The following is a 21,648-nucleotide window of genomic DNA, read 5'->3' as shown; positions in this document are numbered from 1 at the left end:
GAATCTGCATTTGGACAGTAATTGACATTCATCCAAAGAAGGAAACACAACATTCTGTTTATACTATATTTACTTTCTTAAATAAGCGCACTGTATCTGGTCTATATTTTCCAGATACTTATCTTCCTTATCTAGAAATAAAAAGTAGTATGTTTGACTGAAGTCTGTTTACTTTTCACTTGTGACTCATACGACACTCACAAAAAATCTATCATCTATCCAGTGAGATCAATGCATTTCCATGTAAGGATTCATAGTAGAAAAAAAATGGCAGAAAAAGTGGATTTGAATTCCAAATGGTGGAACATGTCATAATAACAGATACATTCACATCAGCAACACATCGCCAAAATATTGATCACTCAACACCTTTTTTCCATTTGACTGACTCATTGTTTGTACATATAATAAATGAGTCTTTTCATTTTGGTGCAATAGATGCATTTGCAGCAATCTTTGATAGATACTTTAATAATCCCGGAGGAAATTTGCAGCCATTGCTTGAATACATTCTAGAACTGATGATTTATTGTCATGAAATATTTATCTTGGCACCATCAATTTGATTTTTGACATGTAAGAAAATACAGAAACAGATAAGCAGTCTTAGGAACAAAGCCAAAATTTAAAATGAGTTTTCCATGCATACTATAGTCCTCCAGTCACTCAGTTGCTCTTGCAAACTCATAAACTCATACTAAACATACAGCAGACCACAAGGTGATAATGCAAAAAACATTAAATAATTTTTTTTTGTCTTCTGCTGATGGGGTGGGTGCGGGTGGAAGTAGTTGCTCTATTTTTTTTTCTTTACAAAAAACAAAGCAACAAAAGCTACTCAGGTCGCAGTCATCTGTGTTTAACAAGATTTTCTGTCAATTGTGAAAGATGTGTCTTCAAGCTAGTAAAAAAACGAAATAGTTATTTTTTACGAGATGTCGCTACTGGGGAGCTCTTGACATCCCAGAGGTGTTTTTTTTTTCAACCAATTCAGATAAATTGCTGCAAATGTTGTTACTTTTCTCTTTTGATGGTTCCTCCTGATTAAATGTACAGATTTATCATTTGTAATGTATTGTTTTAAACATGTCATTTTTGTGGTTATTTATAGTAGCACAAAAACAACAGGAATTTGGAGCTGACACCCTCAAAGTGTTTGAAATAACTTGGATGTCTTAAATTACTGCTGACGAAATCAAGAAAAATCTAACCCTCGAGTGACTCTCTGGTTGTGCGGTTCCAAGATAGCTGAATTGTTATGGGGCTTTGCAAGAGAATGCAAAGGCGTATCAACCTGAGTAATTGTAACTATGGACTCATACCAGTCGTAATTAGACATGCTTAGAAATAAAACCGTGAAGAGAGGCAGCAGCAGGTTTTGCAACTCTCAAATTTGCATGGTTACAGACTCACAGGCAAGTTTCATCGCAACCATATCAGTCAACATGGAAGTGAAAAAACAGTCAAATATATTTCTGCTATCTGAATATTTTTCCCCTGAAAAACTATCCTTACTTCTCCCGCTGTCTTCTGTTTCTACTATATTGCATCTTTACAAAAAGGCCAGCCAGCTGAGTGAAATGATAGCAGTGTTTTCAACCAATTGGCTTGTGGTATAAGTCCTGGCGCCATCCCCCAGTGGCTCCCTTTCTGCTTCAGGTGTCCATAAGCAAAACGGTACGCATCCATTCAAGTTGTTCTCCCAATAGTGCAGGGATAGAGCAAGCAAAAGCAGCAGGAGATCATCCTGACAACAGGATGGAGCAGCGGAGGAGGATTTCGCCTGCTTGCTGCCTGGAGGTCATCTCTCACATGAAGTCATCTGAGTCGTAACCGTCCTGGAAATGACATGCAGGGATCACAGATTAAAGCGATGATCATTACCTGTACTGATTAAAGCTGAGTGACTTCTTTGTACAGCAATAAAACACTTAACATAACAGCTAGACTCAAACTGTTCATTTTTTTACGCTTCATTCAGAAATCAGATATTTTAAGCAGCTTCTTGTCATTCTCCATTTGTAAACTTCAAACAACATGTAGACATCCAGATCTGTCCTCACCTCATTGGTCTTCATTTTTTCACTTTTCATCAGCGAAGAATAGTTTCTGCAAAAAAAAGCAAAACAAACAAGAACAAACAGAACAATTAAAACAGAACAAATTAAACAAAAAGGATTTCAAAATAACTCCCAAATATGCAGCACAGGTTTTAAATAAGTGACATTTTTGAAAGCTCAGGATGTCACTGAGTCTTTGCTTCATGTCAGGTGGCTTTAAATTTAAAGGCATTCAATTCTTGACATCTTGGTATATGTGCACTCATCATTTTAACCAAATTTTGAAGAACTCTATTCATATTCCTGCCCAGTCAGTGAATATGAAACCTACACAGATTTAAATTTGTGGATGTTGGTTTTCAGATAAGAAATAAAAGCCATAATATTTTAAGATCCAGACCCCTCAAGCAGGATCTAAATTTACTGTAGTAAAATCATAAAGGCTGGCATACTTGAGTTCTTCCAACTCTTTTTTTCTCTTCAGTTCTTCCTTCTCTCTCTTCTTTTGCTCTTGGAGCTGAGCTTTCTTCTCATTTCTCTCTTCTTGATCCCTCGACTCCTTCTCTGCCACGAGGTCAGGGAAGCGTTCCTCTTTTGTTTTCTCCAGGCGGTTCACAATCTCGTTGATCTTCTTCTCCACCGCCACAATCTTCACCTGTGAAACAGAGTGAAACAAACACCTGAACAGGTCTGACAGCTGAGGAAATGGACTCACAATGAAGCTCATTTCTGCTTTGAGAGTAAAGGTTCAACAATTTATGCATTTCCTTTCAGTGCTGCTCTACTGACCTCTTTCTGTCGATGAAAACCAATCTGTCCAACATCCATGTCTCCGGTTTTTTTCAGGTTGGCCCATGGTGTGTAAACCACATTGATGTTGTTCATCTTACAGCCTAACATCATAAAACACGGATTACCGTCATATACACCAGTTAAAAGCCTTTGCTACACATGTCAAAGATTGTTAATCTATGATATGTACAGTAAAGCAGGAGGAGGTTTTGGAAAAATTTCATTCATCTAAGTCATCTCAGGAGACTTAGATGAACCTGTGTTTTTAGAGAACAGCTCTAATGGAATATGAGATGTTGAGGTTCTCTCTAGGAGGGACCAGGTTTGATAGGGTCAGAAATTATTTCATTAGAGGAACAGCCGAGGTAAGATGATTTGGAGACAAAGTTAGAGAGAGCAGAGAGACAAAGTTAGAGGGAGCAGACTCTTGGATCTCTCCTCTGGACACGACCAGCAGAGAGATCAATTGTACATTGGTAAAGGGTGGTGTGGATGGAGCTATCAGGCAAGAGGGCAAGAGGAAGACCAAAGAGAGGGTGGATGGATATAGTGAGGGAAGACATGTTGGTGTTGGCAGTTGGTGTTAGAGAGGAGGATGTGGAAGATAGGCTGATATGGAAAAGGATGACACGCTGTGGCGACCCCTAAACGGGACAAGCCGGAAGTAAAAGAAGACATCACTTCTAAATAACTGTGAGCCTTCTGACAAACAATTCTTGCATTCGTTGCATCATTCCTCAAATGATATGACGTAAGGCAGCACAGCTTCACCTTGGATGCTGTTGTTTTTCACCAGCTGAGCACAGTCGATCAGCACCTCTGGAGGGATATCATTTATAGTTTGTCCCTAGAAAAGATACACAGTACAACCATTAACGATGACTGTGCTGATGGCATTTCTGTGCCGAAAACTCGGTACTTGGTAATTTTATGAATGTTGTCTGGATCCTTTTTAGTTAATTGTGTCTACGCCTCACCTTTGTAAGTCTCAGATATACATGTGCCGAAGACAGTTTGTCCACATGGAACCTGGATTTGGAGAAAAGTGTGTTATTCAGTTCAGTGGTCACATATTGTATTTATATATTGTTCATTACTAGACTGATTAGTTTAGCTTAATCAAACTCTTGCTTGTCACGAGGGAAGGTATGCAACACACACAAAAAAAGTCTCACCAGATGTCTTCAGGCCATCCATACTTTATTAGATCCTCATCTGCGAAATCAATCTCAACAAGTTAAGTCTGCTATGGATTAACTAATGGTAGGTATTAGTTCAGTATAGAAATGAAAAAATTATAGAGCCGCACAAAAGGGTTATAAGACCGTTATACAGCAGACATAGACCGCTCATTGTGAAAAGTGAGTTTGTAACTTACTTTCATATTTGTCTTTTCCCATGTAGATTGTGTAGGAAGGGCTCACCACTGAGGGAACAACAATAAAATTACTTGTTACCTACATCAGATTGAACACTTCAAGTTGGCAAGAAGCATATAAAGAATAGAGACAAATAAATTATACATAAAGCACACAGCTGTGAAGAGAATTGCTAACTAAGCTACTAGCTAACATTGTAGCTTGTTCTGTGGCTTTACTCACCGGCACTTGTAAAGTAAAACACCATTTTAAATTTAATAATAGTCACAAATTCAAAAGAGTAAATTTATATTGATGAAAAGCTAAAATACCACTAATGAAAACAATATTATTAACAGTTGCCCGACAGATCGTTGCTGCTGTCACAGTTTTCATGTACGGCACACGTTGAACCGGAAGTTGTTTGTAGACGCGTCAAGTTCCCGGAAAAAAAATACTCACACGAATTTTAATGAATAAAAGTTTGACATACTATACATAGAATTTGTCAAAAATTGTCAATCAAATTCTTTTTAAATTCTGAATACAGGATCCTGTCTTGAAATTCTTTCATACTGTGATATTGGGCATTTTTAAGATTTTCTTTATAATGAAACAGAGTTTTAAAAAAACTCAAGACATGGTCAACCAATGATGTTTCACCACTACGTGCAATTTGATACGCATCCAGAATATTTTACAAATTGATTTTCTAGAATAAGTGTTTTGATTTGAAAAATAGGGGGAGAAATATAAGAATATATTCTGCCTCCTTAGATTATCCCACATAAATGTCTCAATGTGATAGTTTATTTAATGAGAGGGCAAAATAATTGGGTGTGGTTGATTCCCTTTACTTAAAAAAAAAAAAATCACACTTAGCATATCACATTTACTTACTGGTCTAATTAACTTCAGTTGGTAAGAATCTTATTTTGAAAGAACGACCGGACGTCATTGTAGAATTTCCGCTTCCGGATATTTCTGCTTTCGCAATGTTTTTCGGGACTGGCGCGCGCTATACAAAACACAGAAGAGAAACGCGGGCAGGAGAGGAAGGATTACCGCCAGCAGCTCAGACATACATTATCCGTATTTATCGTTTCATGCAGCACGACGTTAACGCGTTCGGTAAGATGGAGTTACATTTTACGTGTGTATGTTGTTTGGTAGTTACTTTCGTTTTAAAAATGATATTTGACGTGTATATTGTATTAAAAATCCATCTAACAGACCTGTTCATTGTTTTGGTTTATTATGTCTTTTGTTTTTAAAAAAATGCCTCACGGGAACGTTGTTTTATCAAGAAGAGTGAAGGAGCTGGTTTACAGTATGCATAGTGGCAAACACTTGCACAAGCTAATCATCCCGCCAATTAGCTAACCATTCATCTCGACATGAGGTTTCATTAAGTGCATCGTAGCTCACGCTTATCACTAATGTAATCTTAGCTAACATTTATTTTGTGATAAGTTACATTTGTGTACAAAGTATTCCAGTTCAGGGTCGTTTTTGGACTGTCAAACTAACACCGTTGATCAGTCATTCCTGTTCACCTGGTCGACTTCCGTAGTCCTGATTATGACGCTGTTAGTAACATAGTGTATCCTCCACTTGCTGTGATGGCAAGTATTGCAGTTATTTATTACTAAGTTCTAACAAAGCAATGTTTCCTATTGATCTGTGGAAAAGAGGACAGCCTTTGCTCAGTTTAAAAATATTTTGAAGACCCGCTGCTGCGGAAATAGCGTTGGTAATCTGAAGATGACTGACTGACGGATGACTGACACTATTCTGATAAATGTGGGTTTTTATGTATTCGATTGAACGTCCTTTCAATTGTGTTGTGTGCAAAGGTGAGGCTTGGGAAAATGATACAGACCACATCCAGGAAGAGGAAGCGATCCCCTTTGGACACTGACAGGTTAGTAGTGAACACACTCAGCTTGGGAACTTTTAGTTGGTTGTAAGGCTGCAAAGTCTTTCAGCACTGACGTCAGTGTGTGTATATGTGTAATATTCATCAGTCAAATTCATTCAAATACTGCAAATTTGTAATTGCTTAATACGAAGGCCTTTTTTTCCCATTTAGTGTTAATATTTCAAAATAGGGTGTTCTAGGTCAGTAGAGTCCTAATGACAGTTGTGTTGAATCTGTAACCCATGTTACTTCACACCTTTACTTTTACATCAGTCCAACGAAGAAGGGAGTGATGGAGGAGACATCAGTGAGGAGATCCCCGAGGAAGAGGCCAGCTATGCATCTCAACAAGGAGAACTGCCCGTCACCACAGAAGTCGCCACGTAGACCAGCGGGTAGGATAGGCTGCTACTACTACAAGCCTGATAATGAGAGGAGATACACTGAATTAAACTGAGTTAAAATTGATTGTATTTTATCTCCACCTTCTTTCTTTCTCATTTTTTGCCATCATTTTTTTATAGGATCTCCAGCCAAATCTCCCCATAAATCTCCAGCCAAACGCTCCATTGTTACAAGCTCCTTCTATGGCAAGCAGAGGTCCCTCTACCTTTCTCCACTGGATAGAAAGGCAATCAGGGAGTCGAAGTCTTCTCCTCCGCTTTCTCAGGAGAAAAAGCAGGATAAAACGGGTGTTAAAGGAGGTGTAAAGAAGATAAAGTTGGCAGCACAATCTAGAAATGCAAAGAAGATGGGTGTCAAAAGCTTTGTGACATCTTCAAGGATGAAGCTTTCTAAGCCTAAAAGCAGGTTGGTTTTACACATTGGCCTCAGTGTTTGGTTTGATGTGAGTCTAAAATGTATTATGATTATGATGAATGCTCTCTAATCACTGCCTCATTGAATTCAGCAGTGTCACAGCTAAACCAGCATTGACAACTACTGCTCCCACCAGCAGCAGCAGTAAACCAGCGGAGCCCAAGAAAGCCATCTCCATTACTTTCAGCAGCCTGAAACCAAAGCCCAAAATCTTTGTTGGCGCCGCTTTCTTTGCCACGAGTAAGACACACAAATCAATGTACAAGAAATCTGCACCAAAATCCTCAACCAGGCAAGAAACAGTCCAAGCAAGGGCCACAGCTGTTCCACCAGAGAGGAAGGGTGAACACTCAAAGCAGCAGCTAAGTCCTGCAGAGGTGAGGCGAGAGTTTGGTTCTTGCTATAGAGGCTGAAATGTCAAAAACATTTTATGTGTCGCTGGATAGTTGTGAAGTTTGAAAAGAAAAGGGTCCAAGTCAGATTGATTGCACAGATGAAGCGTTTCAGATAAAGGCTTATATGTTATGTTACATTACCATATAAAGTTGTTGACATCTTGTCCTGGTTGTTCAGGCTTCTGTACAGCTTGTGGAAACAGACAAGCAGCCGAGCATCAAACAGAGAGGAAAGTTTGACACGAAAGACTGGATGGACTTGATGGAACAATCTGCTAGTCCACAGCCCATCAGGTGCTTAAAGTTCTAAAACATTATTAGCCGTACCTTTTGGAAACAGCATTAATGATGTACATGTCAAACACAAATCAATATTAATCTTTGTCTTCACATTCTTGATGACTAAAAATTGTATAATCATCTTTTTTTCCTGCAGCTCTCCTAAAATCCTGACAGAAAAATATGGGATCACCAAAGAGTTAAGGGTTTCCCTGACAAGGACACCAAGTCCTTCATCCGCATCTGCATCACTTCTAAGTCAGGTACAACAGACACGTGCGTAGATACCGATAAAAAGATAAACAAAAGTAGAATTTAAGTAAGCCCTGAAAAAGCCTGAAAAAGATAATACAACGACTTAAATGTATCAAAGCTTTGAATTGTGTGATTGAACTGTTTTCCTCAGGAGGCCCGTCCAACAGATGGTGAATATGAACCTACGTTTGAGCTGACAGATAAAAGTTCCACCGACTCTGCTGCCAGTTCACTTAAAGGTGCTCAGCAGCTTGATCCAGACTGCTTCTTTTAATGTTTCAGCATTATTTAAAGTATCCCTCTTTCTCCATGAAAGCCTTATTTAAAATATTTTTTATTTTCTCCACAGAGTCTGCAGAGTTATATCCCATCTTTGGATCTTCCTCCAAAAGGCGAGACACTCTTAAATTGTCAACCGTTTAGTAAATAATATGGCACACAGAGAGATAACTTAATTCTGAATGCATCTTAAAAAAGGATATAGGTTTATTCTCATCAGTAAAACATTATGGTGTGTATTCTATTTCCTGTGTTGCAGGTTGAGAAAACCTTTGCAGTCACCGTTGTCCTGTAGCACCCCCTCTGGCCAGATGACGCCACTGCAGGCTCTTTCATCCAAAGATCGAACTCTTCGTCGGAGGAAAGAGAAGCAGGATGACGACCAGCTCATTATTGTACGTTAATGATTTTAGTTGTAACTAATGTGATGGTAGCGTGTACCAGAAGACCTAGAATGAATTGGCAAAGACGGCTGTACTAGAAGTATATACTTTCATGTGTTGTGTTCACTGCGCTTTGGTGATAAGGATGCTGGTCAGAAGCAGTTTGGAGCAACAACCTGCAACTCATGTGGTATGGTGTACAGTGCAGACAACCCTGAGGACCATTTCCAACATACCCAGTTCCACCAGCGCTTCCTCGACGCCATCAAATTTGTGGTAAAACGTCCATTCAATTCACTTATCTGAGATCAAAAATCTGCATGCTCCACGTACGAATCCATGTCAAGTTAAAGCAGGATTTACAGTTACTTCTTAATGTGTGTTGTTTCGAAGGAAGAACCACAGATTCAAGCAGACAAATTTAAACAACTGAATTTCTTTCATCTGTTCAGTTATTTATTCTTAAGGTTTTTATGGGTTTTCCTGCAAAGACGTTTTTGTTTTTGCAGCAGTTTATTTACACGATGATGTAAAAAGAAAAGATGCCAAGGCTGCTGGCATAGATCTGTTTCACACGGACATGAGTCTGTTGTGAGTTGTTGTCTTCTAGCTGCAGCTTTTTTTTTGCCGTTGTGTCTTTGTTTTCAGGGCTGGAAGAAAGAGCGGGTGGTGTCAGAATTCTGGGATGGAAAAATACTCCTGGTCATGCCCGATGACCCGAAATATGCCATCAAAAAAGTGAGGGAATCAATCAACACATGTCTAAAATTGTGTTCATCTTCACTGATTGTGATTGTTACTTTTCTGCGATTTAGATGCGTACAAACTATTTTTCCGTCTCTGTTTCAGGCCGAGGACGTGCGGCATGTCGCCGACAGTGAGTTGGGCTTCCAGCAGGTGACTATGAGGAGACCCTCCCAGGCCAAGACCTACCTCTTCATCAACACGGAGCGCATGGTGGTGGGGTGTCTCATCGCTGAACCCATAAGTCAGGTAGTTTTGGCGATGCATGTTCTCTTTTTTTTTTACCTTTGACTTCATAAAACAAAAAGCTGCCACTGCACACCGCTGATATGTCGACAAGTGGACAGTGGTTCAGTCAGGCCACTATTGTTTTCTTTCATTCTGGTTATACTTCAGTCGGTTTGAAGAAAATGCAATGTCATTAATATGTTAATAATAACGTGCTCCAGTGATGCTTTTCGTGGCTGCTGATGTCTCTGTGACACACTGCAGGCTTATAGAGTCCTGGAGCAGCCAGATCAAGAGAAAGACATGAAGAAGGACGACTTCATGGAGCGACATAGAGCCTGGTGCTGCTCCACCGTTCCGGAACAGGCACTGTGTGGGATCAGCCGAATCTGGGTGTTCAGCCTGGCCAGACGGCAGAACATTGCCACCCGCATGCTGGACACCCTTAGGTATGACGTCACGATCATTTTTTGCTCCAGAAATGAGCTCATAGTCTGTTTAGATAGATAGATAGATACTTTATTAATCCCGGAAATTGCATGTTTCTGTTCGGAACCAGGACCCAGTAATTATTAGTAATATTAGTAATATTTTTTTTATTATTACAGGAGCACCTTCATGTACGGCAGTCATCTCACCAAGGAAGAAATCGCCTTCTCTGACCCGACGCCTGACGGCAAACTGTTTGCAACCAAATACTGCAACACACCGACATTCCTCATTTACAACTTCATTGCATGAAGTCTGTAAGGAATTCAAAATGAGTGTTAAAGATGCGTCGCTGTTTAGACAGATGTTATTTAAATGTTTTTCATGTACAAAGATAACTGTTCATCAGTGACCAGATGGAGGTTCATTTTTTGTTGTGGAATGCTAAGATTCAGTTGTATAATTATGTTTTTCTCTTTTCAATTAAATAGGTGGTCTATAAAGGTACGCCTGTTTTCAGAAGGTATTTAATTCAACACTGCGTTATTTCACTGTGGAAGTTTTTATTCAGATGTTTTATGTTCTGCTTGAAATTGCAGTGACTGATAGTTTCACACCGCAGGCTTTGATTCATCTTGAATTAGAAAAACTTGTTTGGGACCATTTTTGAATGTTAAGTCTCATTTTGAAGCATTTCCTGTAAAGGTTCAGATTTTGTTTTAATCCTCTGAATTGAAGCTTTTTGGAGGGATTATCTGTTCGGGAACCCGAGGGATGGATGCTGTTGTTTACCAGCCTGCTTTGTAAATTCATTAAATAAACCTATCGCCTGATTTATCTGGTTGGTGCTGTATCTTCATTTAAAATACTTGTTAGACAGTATGGTGCATAAAAACATAAGAGGAACAAATTTGACAGTTATTTGTCAAGGTTCTTACAAAGATGCATAATAGCTTCTATTTAGTGTCGCTATTCCCTTATGTGTCAGAGGTGCAGTCTTATCAGAACCGATGACAGCAGAGCCACTGAGGCAGTATCAGACATGCAAAACAAATGTGAAATAAAAACAGAAGGGCTTTGATTGAGAAAAGCCAGTTTATAGGGGTGAAATTTTTTTTAAGATGATAGCAGGTATAGGAAATAAAAACGTAGAAATGTTGACATACACTGAGACAACACTTCTGTAAAGACAACATGAAAACACACAAACGAGTATAGTTAGCTTTTATAGCTCGTATCAGCTGATGCTTTCACCAGTGACGGATGGATCTTTTCTATTTCCTGGAAGCCTATAACACATATCTGACAACGGTCCTTTTTCTTGTTATTACATATTCTGGACTTAAACAGCTGATCATTTTTATGACCTGAAGCTCCAAGGTCAAAATGACTCGGTGAATCAATCGATAACGATCACCTCGCGGGGGGTTTTATCCGGTATGGTGTTGTTCTCTAACGCCTGAATGATCTGGCTGGCTGAGGGTCTCTTCTTGGGGTCTTCCTCTGTACAGAGATAGAACAGTTCCACCATCCTCCGGTAAGTGCTGCCCAGAGCTTCGGCGTCCAACACTGGCCTCGTCCCCAACCTCTCATAGTAGGCGTCTTCATCGAAACTCTCCTCGACTGAATCATCTGAAAGCAATGAGGGATTTATGACAGAAAATGAATGTGTTTCCTGTTAACTAACATAACCTATAACATAACATAAATGTAAGGAACTTCTCTTTAAAATCCTTTTATTCATCCGAACAACTCACCTTCATCTTCCTCCTCCTCCTCATCCTCTAGCATCTCCAGGTGAGGCATAGCCAGCGTCATCATCTCCCACAGAGTCAAACCGAAGGCAAAGATGTCGGCCTTGTCAGTAATCTCTCCTCCTTCCTCATCCAGAGCCTCCTTGGGTTTCCACGGCTCCGTGCCGATGTACTCCGCCTCCGGATCCGACACTGAAAACGCGAGGGACAACGGTTGTTATTAAACTCAAATTGGTCTGGATAACATGTTGTTATGAAGAAAAACAAAAAAGCCAAACCAATTTGTCAAATGGTTCAAAGAGAGATCCAGATGTCTGTACTTGATTTAAATTAAACCCTCGATTTGGGGTGGGGGTGGAGGGGACCCCCACTGGATGAGCCTAAAGTAGTTATGTTTCTGTCTGGGCATCGAAACAAAGTTAATCAACAGCTGTAAACAGTTGTTTCAAACCAAATGTTTTAGTCCGTGAATAATGCCAATTGCATACTCACGCACAAAAACACACACACACACACGGTATTAACTGGCTCATGTTCATCAGTGTGCTGATATGACCTCAATATGAATATGAAAAACATCTCCAGACATAATTCACTGTAGAACTGAGCAAATTCCACACTGGCTACCAAAATCCTGACTGACACGCAATGAGACATGTTGATTATAATCTACTGATTCAGTATGTTTTTGTGTGTTTAAGGTTACTAGAGGTCAAAATGTTTCAAGGTGCATCAAAGCAACACAAACTGAATTCTCCAACCAAACCGACGCCATCACCGTTACCTCTCATGTTCTCATCCAGCTCCAGAGACACGCCAACGTCACAGATCTTGACGGTCTCAAAGTCACCCTTTATGACAACGTTGCATGACTTCATGTCACCGTGCAGCAGCTTCTTCTCGTTGTGAAGGTACTGGAGAGAGATGAAGTATTCCAGATGCTCATGGCTTTAAACAAAGTCCTTCTGTGTTTTGTTAAATAATCATTTTTGAAAGTTCAGTGAAAAAATGTCTGATTTTGTTTACTTCCCACTGATTTATTTTGAATATTAAGTTTCGTATATATGTTAATCGTACACTTAGTATGACTTACAGAAAAACACACGCTAGCGACAGAAAACACATTTCTATATATTTCATTTATAATCATTCAAAGACTGCAAGGCTGATGTGTTCCACTTCAGGCATTGATAATAAATAAATAGATTATTTGGACCAAATTAGAAGATGCTGAAGAGGTAGGAAGATTAATATATTCATGCATCAACCAAATATCAGGGCTACACAGGGACACTTGTGAGAGTTAAAACTTTACCTGATTCAGTGTCAAACACTTTCACACCATTAATAGAACAGAATAGAGTCCATGACTGACCTGAAGGCCTCGAGCGACGTGCAGCGCCACCTTCTCTATATTGGCAACAGGGAAGGCCTTCAGCCCATTCTCTCTCCTCTTCTCTATCAGGTCGTTGAGGGACTGCTCTCCTCCGTACTCCATGGCCAGACACTTCGATCCGTCTTTGGCCGTCGCTAAGGCACGAAAACCTTGACATGAAGGCATGAAGTGATTACGAGAGGACAAAATAAAGACAATGACTCACTGCGTGCTTGTTACACTGTAGAAAGCCTGATCTCATGTCTTACCCACAATGTTTGGATGATTGATTCCTTTCAGGATCTCTGCCTCCTCATTCAGACGCTTCTGGTAAATGTCAAGCTGTTTTGTTGCACACTTACTGTTGATCTTCTTGACAGCCCATGGAGAAGCGTTCAGCTTCCCCACCCTAAGAATGATTTCATCAACAACATGAAAGCGATTTTTTAAACAGAATTTTCAACTTGTTTACATCTGAAGTTCTATGTCATTTTGTGTGGTAAATTACTACAGTATTAGTACACTACGCCTCTTCTGCATGTGAATCATCTTAAATGAGATCTCTGCCCTGAAATCAGATGTTACAAAACTGAAATGCAAGAAAATTTTTAATTGTGGTCAATTTATTTTAAAAAATCCAGTCCACAGACCTGTTCATGAGGTAAACATTAACTCCAGTCCCACAGCCCAGCTTCTTCATGAAAGGCGAAGCTGGGATGGTGATCGGGGTCCCGCCGTTGCTTCCATGGCTCCTAACTCTCATGGCTCTGGGGGTCTTGAATAAGCTCTCATCATTGCATGAGGGTGGAGAGGCCATTCTGAGAAAGCAAGAAATAATTTAACAGAAAATGACACATTGTGACACAACTTAAGACCCAAAACATATGAGACCAATGAAAATCTTGACTACCCACTTAGTAAGTATAAAGTTATCTTTGATTCCTTGGGCATTTCAGAGAAATAAAGCATTACTGTTGCTCATCATAAACAAGCCACACTTGTAGAGAGGAACAAAAAAAAATGAGTATTCACTAAATATTCACGAATCATTCAGAGGTTGCGTTGAAATTCAACTCGTCCAAACGAAAAGTTTTTACAGGGCCTCAACAACATGAGACGACCACACGCACTTCTGTCACTACTTGAAGAAGCTAGAAGCTATTCGCTAACAGTTTTTAGTCAATAAAAATTAAACAGCAACAGTAGCTTGGGTGCTAAATCATGTGGAAAGCTCCTGGTTTTACTACGTGTACATTTTTATTCTATATTTGTAACAATACCTGCGTTTTCTTACGTCGTCAGCTCCAAACTGCACCGGGTAAAACGCGCCGCTGAAGATTCAAATGTTGACTTCCTCTTTGTCGTTGTACGGATGCCGCAGAGGAACAAATTAAATGCGGCCTACTCGTGTTAGTAAAACACAATATGGGAATATATTTACGTAGAAATACATGTGGAAACTACTTTACGCCAATAAATCGCGAGTAGAGAGATATTCACGAATTTTTAAACGTAAATGTGAAATCAATTGTAGTTGCAGTACAAATATTCACCAGTAGAAGGAGGTCGCGTCAAAACAAATGCGCTCAAGGACCGCGGGGTGTAAAACTCTTTTTCAATTAATTCATATTATTGAATCAACAAGTTAAAACGAATTACCGTAGAAATCGAACACTTCTAAAAAATAAATGAACAAAAGGCCCAAAAGAAACATCAACTGAAAATAATATAAAATAAAGCAAATATAATTTTTAACCCAAAGTTTTCCCTTTGCAATGATTTTTATTTCAAACCTTTAGTCTAGCTTTTGTTGATTTTATGATTAATTTTCTTTAAAAAACAAAAAAAACAAAACCATAACAAATCTCTATTTAATTATTATTGAAAATCTATTTTTCATTCTTTTTAAGTTTTGCCACTTCTGTCTTACATGGCTAAAATCATTCTCAACATGTTTGATATAAAGGTTTTGTTTTTTTGGTACACGTACAGTATAAGCTAATGAGTTGTCCATTGTCTGTGTGTGTGCTTCATGGCACTTTAAATTCACTTAACCCAGCACCTTTTTACAGGGATATATGGCGGTGTGGATGTAGTGTGGATATTTGTTCTTTAGAATACAGCTTTTCATTTCTCTGATTTACAGCTTTTTTACTATCATGTCGCTCCCTCACCGTTCAGCTTGTTGAACTTGTTGAAATGCTCATTGAAAATGTAAAATCACTTCAGTCAGCCAAGTGATTTGGATTTGTTTCATATTTTAATGTCTTTTTTTCTGTGCTTCGTCCATACTAAAGCCTTTTAGGATCATACACCATTTAAACGATCATGTGAAGCCGATGATTGAAACAAGCCACGTTTGTTAATCACAACTTCTCCTTGACCCAAATGATGTTGTTTTGTCTGTCCCTGTTTCACTTCTTTTCCTCCTCTCATGATAATAAAAGATTCTATCGTTGCCACAGTTTTGAAAAGAGTAATTACGTATTTGCTTTGAATAAGAAGTGCTTTCTTCCTATTGACATTCAACAATGATTGCTATTTTTGTGCCACGCATACAATTTGAAACCCAGCATTTTAAGAGTTCTTTTTCTTTTCATAATAAAGCACACATGTTTGTTAAACCACCAGCAAAGGGTAATCCTTGTAATAAAATTTAGTGATGACATGAGGTCTCAGCCCCACTCAAGCCTGAGTCACATGCATGTGGGCAATAGGGGCAACAGAAGAGGAGATTTATCTAATAGTGTCTGTTCCCTCTTTAATGTCCTAAAGAATTCCCCCCACTCAATAAAGTGACCTTGAGCTCGACTCTCATGATCCCATTTCTTGTCCTTCGCACATCACAGATGTTCCCAACCAGCTCTTTCATTGTGTGGAGGATAACCATTTCATTATGAGGAAGAAGAGTAGGAATGTGAGGCGATGATAAATGGATGTAAATGGGAAGACTGGGACTATTTCTTTGTCTCTCCGTGTTAGTCTCTTCCCTGAAGGGATATGAAGTCATGTTTGTGGACTCTGCTGCTGCACAGAGGAGGATCCTGACTGTCAAGATGGGGTGATGGACATTTACATAGTTTCATGTGATGAGATAAGATGGGGGATTATTGTGAGAGTAAAAGTTATTCTAATCGATCATTCATCCATCCATCCATCCATCTTTGACAACTTATGCTTTCCAGGGTTGTGGGAATTTTTTCTCCCAGCTGGCCCTGGGTGAGAATCAGGTTACATCCTGATGGGTCGCTGTAGTTCATCACCGGGCCGACACGTAGAGAGAGAGACAAACATGAACTTTGCATGTTTTTGGACTATTGGAGGAAGTCGGAGAACCAGAAAGGAACCCATGAGACAGAGGAGGAACTTACATAATCCTCGCAGCAGGGCCCCGGGTTTGGATTTAAAACTAGATCCGTTTTCTTGGGAGGCAACAGCGCCAACAAATAAAAAACAAAAAACCCCACAAGAATTTCATTTATCAGTTGCTTTGAAAAACATTAACATGAAGATCAAACAGTCCTATTTTCATAGTGCTTCAGAATGACAAAGTCGGAACCATGAGGTCACATACATGTCTCTGAAATCAGATACGGGTGATCTATGTATGTATCTCTACATCTGCTTCACATGTGGAAACAGTCACACCTGCGATTACTGTTCAACAACGGTCCAGGAACATACATGGTACACGAGTCCACACGCTCCAGCACTCGTGATCATGTGTGTGACTCACAAACACGTTCAAGTCGATTTTCACTTCTTTCCAAATCACCTCTGTTCAGTTACCAAGAATAACTAAGTTTAGTGTTCAATCTGTGTTTTATTATTTCAGCAGTGTGTATACAGCATTGTAGTGGTACAAAAAAAGTCACAAGAAAAATAAAACAAAAAAAGTGTTTCTAGTTGCAAAGTTGAAGCAGTTTATCAAGTATTTCCTCTAAACAATTGTGTTTTATTTTGACATTTATTTTTCTGGTTCACTCTGCGGCCCTTGTGTGCTCCGATCAGCACGAGGTAATAAAAACCAGACACATGTATGAACACGTGTGCGCTGAGTCGATACGACAGGGTGGCAGAAGAAGGTCTTGGTAAAAGCGTGCGCATGTTACAAAACAAACATTCAAGTGGTTAACTGAACCTTATTTGAGGTGCGTTCTCATTTTCAAAGACAGTTTCAAAGCATTCGAGTTATTTGACCCCTCGTGGCTCCAGCATTGATCTGAGGTCAGGCAGCCTCTCACCAATCAGGAACTCACATCTCATCATTTCTGACTTCTGATTGGCTGCAGCTTCACCCAGACAGAGCATCAGTCAAAACAGATTGAACTTTGAGGAGATCATCTGGGGGTGACACAGTCATCGGAAGGTTTCTGTGGTTAAATTGTACAGTTCTTGAATGTTAATGATCCTGCAGTGTCACATGTTACATTCTCCAGAAGTCGTATTTACCCGAGCTGAAGGTTCAGGAGTCTTAAAGTTCTCCAGTCTCAACTTTTGGAATATTATTCCTAGATAAAAACATTTTTGGAAGCAAAAAGCAGTCTTTTATAGCAGTTATTTGAACTTTTTAAACTACAGTATGGTTCATTCTTTAGACTATAGACTCAACTCTTTAAAATGAAACAACACAAGTTGATTAACTGTCTTTTCAGGTGCAGACAAGCACAGAATCCACAGCCGGGAGCGATGCCACATCTTCACAGCTGCACTGAAAGTTCCCTCAAAACATTGGATTGAATATTAAAAGCCTGCCAGGAATGCCGTGGAATAAAACACACTAAAACCTGTGTAAATAAAAACTGTTATTTGACAAGATGACAACTAAGCACGATCAAAAGAAACCAAAGGATCCCTCTGTGTCATCGCTGGTTGTTTATGAGTAATGATCCAGTAGGAAAAGTGTTAAATGTGACGCCTTCAAATGATGAACGAGAGACATGGAGAGCAGACATAAAGGCCTCGGTGACACTCGGTTCAACTGTCATCTCCACTTAAGTCATGCACAGAGATACAGAGCAGGAATACTGGAGTGTGTCTGTGTGTGCAAGAGGACAACAACATCACACACACATTAGTCAGAAAGCAGAAAACTCCACAGCACTGAAAACATCTCTCTTCACTTATTTTAAAGAACCACCAAGTGCAATTTCAAGAAGACAAAAATTGCAAATGTTTTTGCTAATACTGTATATTGTTTTATGTTTCTCTTCTTCTATCAAACTATGTTGCTGAGGTCTCCGTGCCCAAGAAGACAAATTCTTCGATGGTAATACTTTGAAATGCTTCCATAACGTTTTGTTATTGATTTACTTTTACTTCCGAAGGATTCGTATGACAAAAATGTCCTTAAGGTGGCAAAAACAAAGCAAAGGAATAAAATGATTTGTCACATACAAAATAGCTATGCTTCATTTCTGTCATAGGAATAATATTCTCTACTTTCAATTAATGTCTGAAATTTTATCCACAAAAAAAAATAAAAGAAAAAAGAAAGAAAGAAAGAAAGACAAGCAGGAAATATTCACGTTGAAACATCTGGAGAACGTCACTGATTTATCTACTGTTGATGGACAAGATAAATCAGCTCATGGTTTCAGTGTGTATTGCAGTAAAAATACCCTCGAGTTTCACCTGGAATGCATTAAGCAGTATTATTTTTAAGTCCCAATATTGCTAATCATAAATATACAGCAGGAGTATTATCTCTTCCCGCAGGACAATGAGATGTCTCTGCTGTTTGTAATGCATTCAGTTGTTTTTAAAAAGGTACAAAGTACGTGGTCAATTGGGACATGCAAAATGATCAGAAATGACGGCATTGATGAAGCTATCCAGTGTGTTCCCCATCAATGGTTCCCATATGTCCATAGGTCTTTCTGAAACACAGCGGTCAATGTCTCTGGTTGCTCCCCTTGTTTCCCCTGTCCCTTCTTTAAATGGAGTTCTGAACATGTTTTTAATTTGTCTTCTTCTGTGGTGGAGTACCGAACATGAGGTACTGAAAGACAAGTCAGGCCAACAGTTTTCCCTCCTTTGCAACATGTGTGCAGATAAATTTTCATAAAAAGGAATTGGGGGAATTCAACAGTGTTTAAGGGGAGAGGGGGTATTTTAGTTCCATTTTTAATATATAAAAAAACACAGAAAAACTATAAAAAATGATTGAGAAGGGAAACAGTCTGATCCTGACTGGATTTTATCCCTTGGATGTCTCCTGTTGGCTCAGAAGGTGAGCTGGCACTCCTGGGAGGTACCAGCCGGTTTGGGTTTGATGGGAGTCATAAAGATTAAACCCCACCGAGGGGGAGGATGTGGGGGCATAAAGTTTGTCTGTTATGGGCGATTTAGTTTGTGCCTGTGTGAGTGTGTTTGCGTGCATGTACACAACACCCCAACTTTTGGCAGTAAAGGCTAACAGAGCCCCCGCAGTAAATCGCACACGGCAGGCGTCTGTCTGCTTGTACTCATCTCATCTCCATTGTCCCATCAGCTGATATTTAACCCTTTCAAAATCCTTTCTTTATTGGTTGTTTTTAAAAAAAAGAGTAGACATCACATTGTAAACTGTTTCGCTGATTTTTAGTTACAAAGTCAAGGTATAGACAAACCTGTATCAAGTAATTTTTGGTCTCTGTGTTGATAAAAGGCTGAAAATCTCCGCAGCTAAAAAAAATATTTTCATAGCGATGCCACTGTGAAGTTCTTCCAATTTGTTCATTCAGAAGACACGGAGCAACATTAGCAATCTTTTGGAATCATGACTGTTTCCATATGCTTTTATATTTATAAAATATGCATAGATTGATAAGAGCAGTCTAAATGGGGTACCCTGTGAGTTTTGGATGGTGCAACAGTCTGGTAACACATGTTATCTACAAAGAACAAGTTAACAAGCAAGTGTGGATGCATGACAAACAATGAATGGTTAGAATATTCTAAAAAAATCTGCATTGCAAATCCATAAAAATTAAAAAAAAAAAGTTCTCAGACATTGAGGATACATGATCGTTTGATGTGATTTGACGACACTGAATGTATGTAATTTAGCATTTAAAAGTATTTACATTCAAACTAAGAAGAAAGTTAAAGATTTGATCCCAAAGTTAATCCAGCTTTAAGTGCCTTTGACCTGCAGGTCATGAATAACTGCTCACTCGTTAATGCTGATACATTATAAGGCAATGCTGCGCATGTTTAGCTCATAAGCCATTTTTTGCATAATACTGCGAAGCTGCCAGCAAATGAAAAAACAGTTTGTCAGTAACAAAAAACGCCAATTCTTTTAGTGTCCTTTCAGCTCTTCTGTAACTTGGACGTGACGACAAACCAATGAGAGCTCTGGGATGACGGGCTGGTTGGATTAGGTCCTGCTCCACACTGGAGTTCATTGTTCACTGGAGTCCTGTCATCCCATCATCCCTCCACTTTCCAGCTCACATGGGTGTAAAGTTTGAAAAATGTGCACATTGTCTTTGCTCCCTTGAGTCAGTCTGTAGCTATATATTTAATCAGAAACATAAAAGAAAGCTGCTTATGTCGTGCACGGGTCAATGCGGTGCTTTTTTTGTGTAACGGCATATTGCTAATGGAAGGTCCCTGGCAACGGTAGGACGTCGTGCACCCTGAAGGCTCTTAAAGTGATAAGGCACTGTTAAAGGAGACGTTCAGCTGCTGCAGCAGCATCACATCATGGAGGTTTAGATGGCGCAAGTCACTCCGGCATCCTCCACGTGGCCACAGTTGGTTTTGCCCCAGCCAGGGAACTTACAATCCTCGATGCTGTCTTCGGTTCCTATACAGGCCAAATCATCCATCCAGATCAGACCAGTGCCTGCATGACAGGGGAAAGAATAAGACAAGCTAAACTGGCCATCCTGCTTTCCATAATAGCAACAAAAACCTGTACAAATGGATTGACTTGTTTCTTTTCTACAGACATAGAAATTGGATTTCCTTTAATGAGACACTCATAAAAGATAGATATAAGTAGTTCTCTGGCTAAAATTATAATATATTTCTTAATCTGGTGATATGATACACAGTTCCCAGTGTGGAGCAGAACTTCTGAGGTTCAGATGGTCAGAACAGAGAGTGGTCAGCGTGAGGAGTATGGAGACTGAGATCACACACTGCTAATCCATTTTAAGGATTCATTACTACAGGGTTCAGACGCCAGCGGCGAGGAGAGAAGCCGACTTATCAGTAACGCTCATAAATCATCTGGAGTTGTGTGCTTTCTGCTGCTCCGGTTACAATCTAAACCTCTCAGGTGTTCAGAGCTGTCGGAAAGGAATTCAGGATTTCTCAGAAATACATGAGGAAGAAAGGAAAAAATATGTCAATACTAGTATAAATACTGATTTATCGATTAAGCTGCAGATGAAAGATTAAAACCATAAATCTGCCGGTTCATATTCAGGCCAGTAGGTTCACGAGGAAAACTTCAGGTAACCCCCTCACCTTCCTCTTTTATTTCCTTTGGACATTTCTATGTGCTTCTGTCTTATATGTATGAGTAGATTATATAATTAAATGAGTGAATTATTGTCCATCAGTTTCACACATGTATCTAAT

General features: G+C 39.4%; 4 protein-coding genes across 6 annotated transcripts in view; 1 reads left to right on the top strand and 3 right to left on the bottom strand.

Moving 5' to 3' along the window:
* Window positions 1-52: 52 nt before the first annotated feature.
* ccdc25 (coiled-coil domain containing 25) lies at window positions 53-4,611 on the bottom strand. Its single transcript, XM_068342473.1, has 9 exons — window positions 4,454-4,611; window positions 4,231-4,278; window positions 4,028-4,067; window positions 3,830-3,881; window positions 3,624-3,699; window positions 2,850-2,953; window positions 2,513-2,715; window positions 2,064-2,109; window positions 53-1,838 (listed from the first exon to the last, which is right to left on the bottom strand). Exons 1-9 carry the CDS (start codon window positions 4,476-4,478, stop codon window positions 1,809-1,811), a joined length of 624 nt encoding a protein of 207 aa, XP_068198574.1. The 5' UTR covers window positions 4,479-4,611; the 3' UTR covers window positions 53-1,808.
* Window positions 4,612-5,213: 602 nt separating this feature from the next.
* On the top strand, window positions 5,214-10,767 carry esco2 (establishment of sister chromatid cohesion N-acetyltransferase 2). 2 transcript variants are annotated; one of them, XM_068342848.1, is made up of 15 exons: window positions 5,214-5,341; window positions 6,067-6,134; window positions 6,405-6,526; window positions 6,656-6,941; window positions 7,045-7,327; window positions 7,524-7,639; window positions 7,782-7,887; window positions 8,031-8,118; window positions 8,229-8,271; window positions 8,418-8,553; window positions 8,686-8,817; window positions 9,190-9,279; window positions 9,391-9,534; window positions 9,778-9,962; window positions 10,122-10,767. In XM_068342848.1, the coding sequence occupies exons 2-15, from the start codon at window positions 6,082-6,084 to the stop codon at window positions 10,252-10,254; spliced, it is 1,917 nt and encodes a 638-aa protein (XP_068198949.1). In that variant the 5' UTR covers window positions 5,214-5,341; window positions 6,067-6,081; the 3' UTR covers window positions 10,255-10,767. The 2 variants fall into 2 exon arrangements, with proteins under 2 accessions (XP_068198949.1, XP_068198948.1); XM_068342847.1 differs by having other exon boundaries at window positions 7,042-7,327.
* Window positions 10,768-11,038: 271 nt separating this feature from the next.
* On the bottom strand, window positions 11,039-14,501 carry pbk (PDZ binding kinase). 2 transcript variants are annotated; one of them, XM_068342197.1, is made up of 7 exons: window positions 14,352-14,501; window positions 13,722-13,889; window positions 13,341-13,480; window positions 13,072-13,241; window positions 12,481-12,610; window positions 11,700-11,888; window positions 11,039-11,574 (listed from the first exon to the last, which is right to left on the bottom strand). In XM_068342197.1, exons 2-7 carry the CDS (start codon window positions 13,886-13,888, stop codon window positions 11,342-11,344), a joined length of 1,029 nt encoding a protein of 342 aa, XP_068198298.1. In that variant the 5' UTR covers window position 13,889; window positions 14,352-14,501; the 3' UTR covers window positions 11,039-11,341. The 2 variants fall into 2 exon arrangements, with proteins under 2 accessions (XP_068198298.1, XP_068198299.1); XM_068342198.1 differs by having other exon boundaries at window positions 14,366-14,381.
* A 2,373-nt stretch (window positions 14,502-16,874) lies between these two features.
* Window positions 16,875-21,648, bottom strand: part of scara5 (scavenger receptor class A, member 5 (putative)) — a 49,633-nt gene continuing 44,859 nt past the window's right edge. The window contains exon 12 of the mRNA XM_068342196.1: window positions 16,875-20,905. Coding sequence (XP_068198297.1) covers window positions 20,772-20,905 — 134 coding nt within the window. The 3' untranslated portion in view covers window positions 16,875-20,771. The remainder of the gene's footprint in view (window positions 20,906-21,648) is intronic.

The sequence above is a fragment of the Antennarius striatus genome, chromosome 19 (genome assembly GCF_040054535.1).
Source record: "Antennarius striatus isolate MH-2024 chromosome 19, ASM4005453v1, whole genome shotgun sequence".
NCBI classification, from domain to species: Eukaryota; Metazoa; Chordata; class Actinopteri; order Lophiiformes; family Antennariidae; genus Antennarius; species Antennarius striatus.
Note: the sequence above shows the minus strand (reverse complement) of the source record. Positions and strands in the feature narration are given on the sequence as shown.